A 10,246-nucleotide genomic window follows, 5' to 3' on the forward strand; every position below is an offset into this window, starting at 1 on the left:
TACAAATCATAAGACAATTTAATCATTTATTTAATTTAATTACGCATCGAATGAATTTCCCCCAAATCTGCCCATTAAAAGGGTACTGACATGGGAGCTAGTCGTGCCAATATAAAATAAATCACTCGAAGGTGGCAGAATTCCTACGCATAATAAAAAGAAAAGTACAACATCTTGTACCCCCAATAGAATTTATGGTCAAATATAAAGTTGCATAACTCCCCTCATATGTTCATACTCAAGGTATATATGTTCTTAGAGATTTGGTGCGTAACCTCTTTCACTTTACGCTACTTACATATTTTAAACTTAGCTTGTTGATGGCTCTCAATTAATAAAACAATCAACCAACATGAATCATTCAAGCAATCAAAAGTTCCAATTTAATTATTGAGTAATTAGTGACCACATGTAAACACCTAAAAATGTCTCCCCAACCAAAACCCGATGACGAAACAACCTTCATTGCCTATTTACTCCGGTTCGCGTGATGAATCTAAGAATTACTTAAATAAACCTTTTGTTCTAACCCACTATTATTTTCTAAGCCATTTTAGCCATTTCAAAAACCCAAACCATTTTCTTAGCCCAAAATCCATAAACCTTTACTCAGTTTCCTCTTTTCGTAACTGCAGCTCAAAACAAAGCAAATCTGATTTTTGTGCGTCATAATTTTTATCCAAATTTTAATTGATTGGATAGCCCTTTAAATAAGCTTTCCAATGATAAATTATAATTCAATTCCGATTTGAAACGAAAAATATGATCAAAATACTAAACTCTATCCAAAATTGACGTCGTTTCACTATTTCGGCCATATCTGAAATTATACAAAAGATATCAATCTGATTCCAATTGGGTTAGAAACTAGACTTCCATAGCTTTCCAACGATACATTACCTCCATTTTTTTTTTTTTTTGACACCTTTCTTTTTTCACGCTTGCCAATGCACTATTTTAACGCTTAATATCTCTAAATCTCGACATTCTAAAATTATAAAAAGTGGATTTTAATAAAATATACATTGAGACGATTCAAACAAGATCCCACTTGACTATGTTTTGTCATAGCTATAAATAACAAAAACAGTCAAAGTGTAGTTAGTGAATAGTGTAAAAGTCAAATGGTATCAACTAAAAAAAACAGAGGAAGTATTATTTATCGTATTTCGAGTTCTGCAATAAAAGTTATTATAACCACAAAAACCACAAAACTGCTGGCCCGCACAACGCATTTTCTAAATTATATCTTCTTTTGAAATTCTATCTTCACACGATTTTATACCTCTAAATACTACCCTATTTTCTTATTTTTAAGGAGGCGAATTTGACATCCCAACAACTAATTTTTCAATCCCATATGACCCAAAAGACATAGATGTAAACTTCGGCGTAGAATTTCTATTGTTCTTAGCATTATTTCTAATCCTATTCAAGTACTTCAAAGTCCAAAACAAGTTCTAAAAGCTCCACCTTTTTTACTAAGATGTGAAGGTATAATCCCGAAAGTGAAATCAATTTTTCTAACTCTTTAATTTAATTCTTTTAATTTTTTATTTTTATTAAAGTTAATAACAATTTATTCATGATGTAGTATTCGAAGTTGAACATGAATATTTAATTCTTTTGGTATTATTTACTCTAATTATTTCTATTGCTTTGATTACTAGCATTGATGAGTGACAATTATGTCACTCTTAGGGTAATGTTTTTTCTTTGTTTTAGCTTTTCTTTAATTATTTTATAGTTGTTATGTTCAAATAATTCGTGCATTCATGTCTTGACGTATTTTGGATGAAATTGCGCATGTGCTTGAATGCTTGCCTTTATTGCGTGTTCATACCGTTGCCCTACCTTATTGCTTTCCTTGGTGTTTGTGCTTAGGATTTTAAAGTCAAGAACTACAAAGAAGAAGCCAAGGAAGCACGAGAGAAGAATCAAAGAAATCAAGGTAGAGGGAGCGCATGACTTTGCACGGGCGCGCACAGGCCGAGAAGCAGCAAAGGCAGCTGTCGTGGCGCGGTGCACTCTGCCGTGGCGCGACGTGGCTGCCGTGGTGTGGCAGTGGCTGCCGTGTCGCGGTGCATGCTATCGTGTCACGGCGCCTTTGCCGTGGTGCGACAATCCTCATTTTGTGTGTGGGCACGCAACTCTGTGTGCGGTCGCGCATAAGAAAGCAAATTTCAAAAGCGGAGGCAGAATGTTTGTGCAGCTTGTGCACGGGTGCGCAGCTTCAGTGCACGGACGCGCAGCTACAATGCGCGGGTGCGCAATGCAACAGCAAAGCTGCACAACCCACAAAAGCGCAGGCGTGTAGCATCGTGCGCGGGCACGCGTCGGACCCCTGTTCAGCTTATTTCCGCGGCTCTATATATACGCGAGGCTTGTTTTGTACGGAAATGCATTAGACTTCTTTTTAGATCTTTTTCTCTAGTTTTTAGAGTTAGCTTTAGGAGTAGTTTTTAGAAAGAGAAACCGAGGGTTTCACCATTGTTGAGCTTGGATTTTGAAGAGGAAGATTGATCATCTTACTTGTAGACATTCACCATCAATCAATGAGCAATTCTTACCTTCTCTTCTCTTTTTTTATTGCTTTATTTTGATTTTGATTTGTTGATTGCTTGTTAATCATGTTGATGCTTGTTAATTTGTTGATTAATCTTGTTATTAGCATGATTAGTGAGTAGTTCCCCTACTAAGGGGATGGTTATTATGGGGTAGTTGGATCTTGAACATGTCTTAGGGTTTGGAATTGATTTGTTTGTGATTAAAATGCTTTGTTTTCCATGTTCTACCAACTATTTCGTTTTAGAGGCCTATCAATTGTTGTAATTGAGTGGATTAAACTAGGTTATGGCGATAGTGTGATCTAGAAATGTCCATTAAATGATTTGTTTGATTTGTACCTCGATTTGTGTGGCTTATGACGATAGTGTAAGTTGTGCTTGAGTTGAGAAATCAATTAACTCCGATAGGTGGTTAGGTTGTGCTTTAAATCATCAACATGAGTTGCTTAGTTCACGTTTCAATTCAATTTCATGCTTGATCATGTTTGAGTGAATGCTATTCCTAAACCGTTTCCCTTACTGCTTTATTTCTTGTTTTTGTGTCATTAGACTTTAGATTACTTTCCCCTATCTTGGGCTAGCTTAGTTGTTGATAACATTTGGTGGTGTTGAATCGTTCTATGTGGTTCGACCCCTATGCTTACCTTATACTCGTATTAGGTTTGTTTAGGTTTTATAAATTGTATTTAATTAATTCGTTTGACGACGCGATTATTCCCTTATCAAGCATCATGTTTAGGATTTATTTTAATTATTAGTATCACCATGTTTAGGTGTTGTATTAATCATGTTAGTCATGCCTAGGATTTTATTAATAATTTATATAGTATCATGTTTAGGACGCGTTTAATTTGTCCTCAAATTATTATTTTATTAATAATTATTTAGTATCATGTTTAGGATGTGTTTAATTCGTTCTCTAATTATTATTGAGTTGCTTCCTATTTTTATGCATGTTTATATGAATTATTGCTTTTATCACCGATATTGCATGTTTAATTGTGAATATGTAATTGAAAATCACGCCTAATAAGTTAATTTGGACAATCGGTTGAGGTTCCCTTTTAATCATGTGTGGATGTAATAAGTAATCACAATACTTAGAATTTTATGTGCATTAATATTCAACCAACTTAGTAATATTAGTTTGGAGCAAATTGAATCTTTATTTGTATGTCTTTTGAATCACAAGGATATTTTTCACTATAAAAATCGAGTAGTGGCCAATACGGGCAAAGTTCACTTCCATAACTCACTTCATACCATCATCCCCGATCTTTCATTCGTGGTTCGTAACCATATATATGGAGTTAGTAATTTCATGGATTATGAATGGAGTGTAACATTCATGGATCAAATCGTTTTTGCATTTCGTTTTGTCCTTTCGTGGTTTGCTTTTAATGATCCGTGAACATTTTATAGGTTCCTCCTTTATCGTATAATGTCAAAGCTCACTTCCTGTGATTGCCAAGCATATTCACAACATGCTTAACTAAGTGCGCTTCAATCGACGCCTACATCACATTTAATTTAATGTTGAACCCTTTTTAACTATCTCGGTGTATAATCCTATCCCTCGGTGATCAAGTGATTTTTTTTTTAAGAAATAAAGAAAAAGAATAACATGATTTGAGGATTATTGCATGGTCTATTCACTTCACCTTATTTTTGTTGAATTGAAATTATTATTACGGAACTAAATTATTTATACTTTTACTAAATTAAAATTATTTTTGCTGAACAGAAATTATTTTTAATAATTTTCTATTATATTTCTTCTTTATAGTTACATATTATTGCTGAACTTATTTTTCGTTAATTGACTTATTATATGGATGGATTTAAACTACAGTCAGACTTCAACTATTTTAGGCTTTTAGCTACTCAGAAGTAGGTTAACTTAGGAGGATGTTACGTTGGGATGGCATGTAATTTACAACATTACCCTTTATAGTGTCCTATCAATCGGAGGGAAGATTTTGTACGCTAGATTACTAGTTATTTTTCTAAGTTTTAGTATTCTACCTGAATCTTTAACAAACTGGTGACAGCATGAGGCATTGTTTTTTCTGATTTTCGAACAGTTGTTCCTAATAGAGGGGTACTTGGAAGTCTCAATAACAAAGAAATGGAGGCACAGATGCCAGATCTGAACATTCCAGCAGCCAGAATGACACTGAAAGCATATTTACCTTAATGAAAAACCACAAAATCTCATAGCAGTAACAAAATTCAAGAGTTCAGATTAAGATGGGTTTAGGACCTTCATATCACGAGGTTCAGATTCCAATCCATGTATCATCATCACTATCAGGCAAATCTTAAAATTAATACTGCCATCAAAGCAACAGCACGAAAGAAAATGTCATTCACACTCTTGTTCACCCTCACCATCATTTCTTCTTCAGATTCCAATTTTGTAGAGTTCTTGCCTATGTATATGATTGTGTTTCTCAATGTATTCACCGCCCAAGAAAGCCAAAAAAGTCCAACACCAAACCCAGAAGTAAGAAGATTGGATGTACAGAAAGGAATGCTTCCACAAGCTACTTTATGGATCACAGAGAACATGACAGCAAGTCCAGTTCCTGTGATGCTGGCAGAGACCTGAGTTAATAACAGAGGTAGTGCAGGACCAGCTTTCTTCACTGAATTCGTCACTGACTTCCCATTCCGCTTCTTGTCCACTATGATCGATAAAAGCATCTCACAAGCCTGGAGAGAGTTGATCTTATTGGGAACCGCTGCTCTCTTACTCTTCCTCTTTGAAGAGGGCTTTTGTTTAACTTTCTCAAGACTGTGACCAAAAGCAAGTCAAAACATCGAGATTAATATATCTGATTCAAAGTTTCCTTCTAACTGTCATTTATTTTTTTCTTGAGTTTGTTGTCATCATCCACTGGATGATAAACTAACCAATAAGGATCTAGTCGTGGTCATAAAAGTAACAGTTCAAACCTAGATTGATTTCAAATTAACTGTTAGCATTATTACAAAGCATAAATAATGCTTATAAGAGAGCAAAAACTTGTAGAAATTTGGAAAATGGTTACAGTAATTGAACAAATAGCTGGCTTGGAATGCTAGTTCAAGGTCTATTTTCTATAAAGCAATTGTACAAGCTTTTGTATGGTGCTATGGTTCTTGCATCAAAAAAAATAAAAATAAAGGTGCTATGGCAATCTGAGTTGCATTTGTTACGCATTCTGGAACGCACAAACCAGATCGCAATTTGTGGGTCCATACCGCGTACCTTGTAACCTTGCTCTGAACAGGTTTGGTACTGCATTTTAAGCATGCTGGATTTGGTATATTGCTTTCAACTGGAGTTAGAGTTTTGAAAGCTAAAAGAAATAAGAACATTAAAAAGATGTTCATGCTGCGTTTTGCAGAAGCTGTGTATAATATTTGGCTTCAAAACTCAAAAGTGATACAAAATTGACTTTCAAAGTGTCATGCATGTTCAGATCGGAAGAGATAAATCTTTGATTGTGTAAAACACTGGTATTAAAGGGTCTATCTAAAGAGAGAAAAATCCATACATCATCCCTTTGAAATTTGAATGCGGATACTCTTAACAGGTTTGGTAGCACACTCTGGTTAAGTTGGGATGTCTTCTTTGAATGCAGACACTCTGAGCAGTTTTGGTACTGCATTTTGAGTGGGTTAGGTATTATGTCACGTGCGGCAATTCACGGGCCTTATCTGAGTATCAGTCTCAAGTTCAAATTTTTTACTGCTGCGCCTGATTCAGTTAATGTCCTTTAAGCTCACAGTCACTATTGATGTTAATGTAAGATTAAAACTATTTTCTCATTATTAAAACCTGGAATGGCACCCAAATCTTATCAAAAGGTGGGGGGTGAAAAACACTGATGCTTTTTAAAGTATTACTGATTTAAAGGTTCAACGTCTGAACTAAAAAGCTAGTTTTCAGTCATTAAACAAAGTAGCTACTCATTTTTGATTTAATGTATATATGCTTTATCCAATACATGGCAATTGGCAAAGGCAAGACACCCACAAATTATATGAAGCAATAGGAGCTTGTGAGGCAATGTAGCTACGAGCAGTAAATTAGGACATCACATGTTTTATGAAGTAGGGGACTGTGTGGCTTTGCAACTAGAAACACTAAACAAATTGATCACATTAAATTATGTAGTCTAGGTGATGTAATTTGTAAAAAACAGTCTTATGACACCTGTTAATTTCTACCAATTCTGATAAAAAGAGAATAAGACTGTAAGAGTGCAAGAAGACAAAGCAATACCTCTTGGAGGGAGCAACAGTCAAGGAGTTTAGCTTTGAAGGAGACACGTACGTACGATCCTGCAACTTGCCACCACCATTCCTATAAGAACAGAAAATATCCGCAAATTCAGTGGCAGGATAGCACTTTAGGATGTCAGATTTGGAAGCATATAAACCCAGCCAAAAAAAGATTGGTCGATTTCATCTACAAAATATACTAGGATGGTGATGTATCTGGTTTCTGGTTCAGCAAAAAGTTAACTATTCAAATGAATAAAATATTGAGTTTTAAGAGAAACTACAGAGACCAGCCGAGTCCTATTATTTAGAGAATGGAGAGAGCATATGAGAATTTTCCCTAACCTAATAACGCTTTGCGCACCTTTTTTCATTGCCCTACCCCATTCCCATTCACCCAAAGAAAAAAAGAAGCTTTATAATAAATAAATAAAAAATTGAATATTACGAAAATTAAATATAAACTTTAAAAGAAAAGTAAAACCCAATGTAAAATAACTGGAAAAGGATTACTGCATAAGAATTATTCTGAAGCAACATTCAAACTTTTAGCCTGTAAGGAAGTCCACTGTCATGCTAGATGGCAAATATTCATGTATCCATAAGGGGATTGGTCCCAGACTTTGAACATACCAGATTTAACCCGGGGATAGGGGTTTTGCTTGGCCTCTAACAGTATATTTCAGTTGGTACCTTACTTATTCGTGACACCCTACCATTGTATATAGTATAGAAATTTGAAAACAACAGAGCCACACATAAGACTTCAAAACATGCATACGAAAAGGGATTTCAAACAAAGTTGATGCCATAATTAGAGCATCCAATTCATATTCTCAACATAGTTGGCCACGCAATTGACAATGTAAATAAAGAGCTGTAGGACAACAGCTCAAACTATAAGCTAGCATCACAATAATAACTCTTGAGAAATAGAGATAGCTGAAAATGAAAACTATCAAGCAATGAATCCTCAAACAATAATGTAACCAAGAATTAATGAAGACTTAATAAGATAAAATCACACATACCATCTAAAATAGGGTACAACCTCCTGCTTCCTCCATGCTGACTCCTTTGTATATCTAAATTCTTCTATAACAGACACTAGATCCTTCATATCAGTCACACTACCAACAGCAGAAACTCGCCCATCAGCAAGAACTGATACAGTCGGAGAAGAAAGATTGCGGACTGGGTCAAACTTAGCAAGGTGCAGCAGGGGCATATCAGCATTTGTGGCTTGAATCTTAAAATCTGGAATTATCGAAGAGTCCAGGTAATTCTTTTCCAACTCATTTGATACCAGCATTACAAACGGAAACAACTCATTAGGCATTGTCCATTGTTCTTCTAGGTTGAAGAGATCATAATCAGCTTGCTTATCTGGAATGAAAGCACAATTATAGAATCAGCATCATATTCCGTACAACTTCTTATCCAGCAGACATAGTTCGTCTTATTACAGGCATCAATCAAATGGTTTAATTATAAATAGATGACAGTTGACTACTTCTCTCACATCACAAACATTCCTCACTGCAATTATGCAGACATAATCCTACATTCTTAATTAACATTTTTCCATCGACTTTCACATACAGCTAACCAGCTTACGATTGCTCATCTACAGCAATTGTGCTCAATTGAGTAACCCTCACTCATATAGTTCACGACTAGCTACATAAACAAAGCACAGGCCATCCAAAAACAGCAAGTTCAACATATAGGAGACCAACTATCAAGGGACACGAACCTTGTGCATCGCCAGACATAGACATTCTTCTGATAGGGGCAGCCCTGACGAATTGGCTATATCCATCTAACCCACTCATTGATTTAAACAGATCATCATGCTCGTACGGTGTCAGCGAAAGGATGCTTGATCTTAATGCATCATGCCTTGATCCAGTGGTTGGTATTAAGTGTGGAAAATCCTGTATACAAGCACATGACAAAGCAAATTAGCTTACCACCAATTCACAAAACCATTTAAAGGGAAATTAAGCATATGAAATCCCAATTATCATTCACGAAGCAGCAGTCAATAGCCCAACTACCATTCATCAAATTGGGTTGAATCCAATTATGGAGTACTATGATTACAAGATTTATATTAAGAAATCCAAGTCTAATTGAAATTATATACAGTATAAAAATAACAAATTCACAATTAAGCAAGAAAATCTATTTAAGAACCAAAATCCCAAATACTACAAGAAAATCTATTTAAGAACCAAAATCCCAAATACTACAAGAAAATCAAACAACCCAGATAATTAAACCCAAAAATTATACCGTAAAATTGAAGGTCAACCATAATTCACAATATTCAGAAGAAAACCAAATAACCCAGGTAATCAAAATGTCAATTTTATACTGTAAAATTGAATTAACCCATAATTTACTATAATAAATTTAAAAAATCCCAAAAACCATAACCGAAAAAATATACGAATTAACACCGAAATTAATGAAAATTAAATACCTTGAAAGGCCTAGAATTGGGTTGTTGTTGGTGGAAGAGAAGTCCAGGAGGACAAACATTATAAGTAGAAGCCATTACAGAAATAGAGAGAGAATCTGAGTTCAGAAATTGTAGTTTCTGAGCCCAGAATTCTCTGTTATTTTTGGCGTTGGCTTACGACTACCATGCTAAAATTATCTTACTTACGGACCTCTAACTTCTTTTTTGGTTCGTCATTATTTTTGACAAAATACAATTGGGTTTTTTGAGTGGTGAAGAATGAAAATTCCTCGCTGATAGGTGAGTTTTGGCACGCAACTTTGTCTTTATTTGCCTACCAGGTTAAAATTCCGTGCAATACACGGTTGTTAAATATTTTTAACAATAATATTACAAAATATAAAGTATATAAAAGATATTCAAAAATATTTTGTATAATGGAATATGATTGTCAAAATGAAAAGGAAATACATAAGGTATAAATAGTTATTTAAAAATTTTGAAAAAAAAAATAAAAAAAGAGAGATAGAAGCGAAAAAGACGGGAAAATTTTTCACAAGGTAATGACAAGTGTTATGGAAGAATTTGCTTTTAGTATAGGTTAATATTACCTCTGTTTCATATTATTTGCAACGATTAGACATATTTCCTCTCTACTTTATGTCAAATCATTGCAAATAATATGAAACAGAGGTAGTAGATAGATCTAAGGCCGTGGTTATCCTCTGACTTTTACAGTCTTCAATACTTTGTATACAATTTTGATTATCTACATTATACATATTTTCATCGTTTGGCAATAATCGTAATCCTATGGTGTGCATAAAGTTTTAGAAAATTAGTGAATCGCTAAACATCGCCCGCAAATTACCATATAAAGCCCACAAATATGACTTGGTATGACAATTATGCCCATTTTCTAAAATTGAACAAATCTCGA

General features: G+C 34.6%; 1 protein-coding gene across 1 annotated transcript; it reads right to left on the minus strand.

Annotated features, from left to right (window-relative positions):
* Nucleotides 1-4,738: 4,738 nt before the first annotated feature.
* LOC110694983 lies at nt 4,739-9,554 on the minus strand. The gene is made up of 5 exons (XM_021872172.1): nt 9,328-9,554; nt 8,596-8,776; nt 7,871-8,225; nt 6,841-6,921; nt 4,739-5,364 (listed from the first exon to the last, which is right to left on the minus strand). The coding sequence occupies exons 1-5, from the start codon at nt 9,400-9,402 to the stop codon at nt 4,878-4,880; spliced, it is 1,179 nt and encodes a 392-aa protein (XP_021727864.1). The 5' UTR covers nt 9,403-9,554; the 3' UTR covers nt 4,739-4,877.
* Between the last annotated feature and the right edge of the window lie 692 nt (nt 9,555-10,246).

Source organism: Chenopodium quinoa, unplaced genomic scaffold, assembly GCF_001683475.1.
Source record: "Chenopodium quinoa cultivar QQ74 unplaced genomic scaffold, ASM168347v1, whole genome shotgun sequence".
NCBI classification, from domain to species: Eukaryota; Viridiplantae; Streptophyta; class Magnoliopsida; order Caryophyllales; family Amaranthaceae; genus Chenopodium; species Chenopodium quinoa.

Bases quoted from the DNA above. Each gene is read 5' to 3' on its own strand.
- LOC110694983 (XM_021872172.1), bottom strand. From the start codon at position 9,402: ATGGCTTCTACTTATAATGTTTGTCCTCCTGGACTTCTCTTCCACCAA. The intron at 8,226-8,595 runs GTTCGTGTCCCT...CTTTCATTCCAG, and splicing joins TATGTCTGGCGATGCACAAG to ATAAGCAAGCTGATTATGAT. The intron at 6,922-7,870 runs GTATGTGTGATT...CTGTTCTTATAG, and splicing joins GTTGTACCCTATTTTAGATG to GAATGGTGGTGGCAAGTTGC.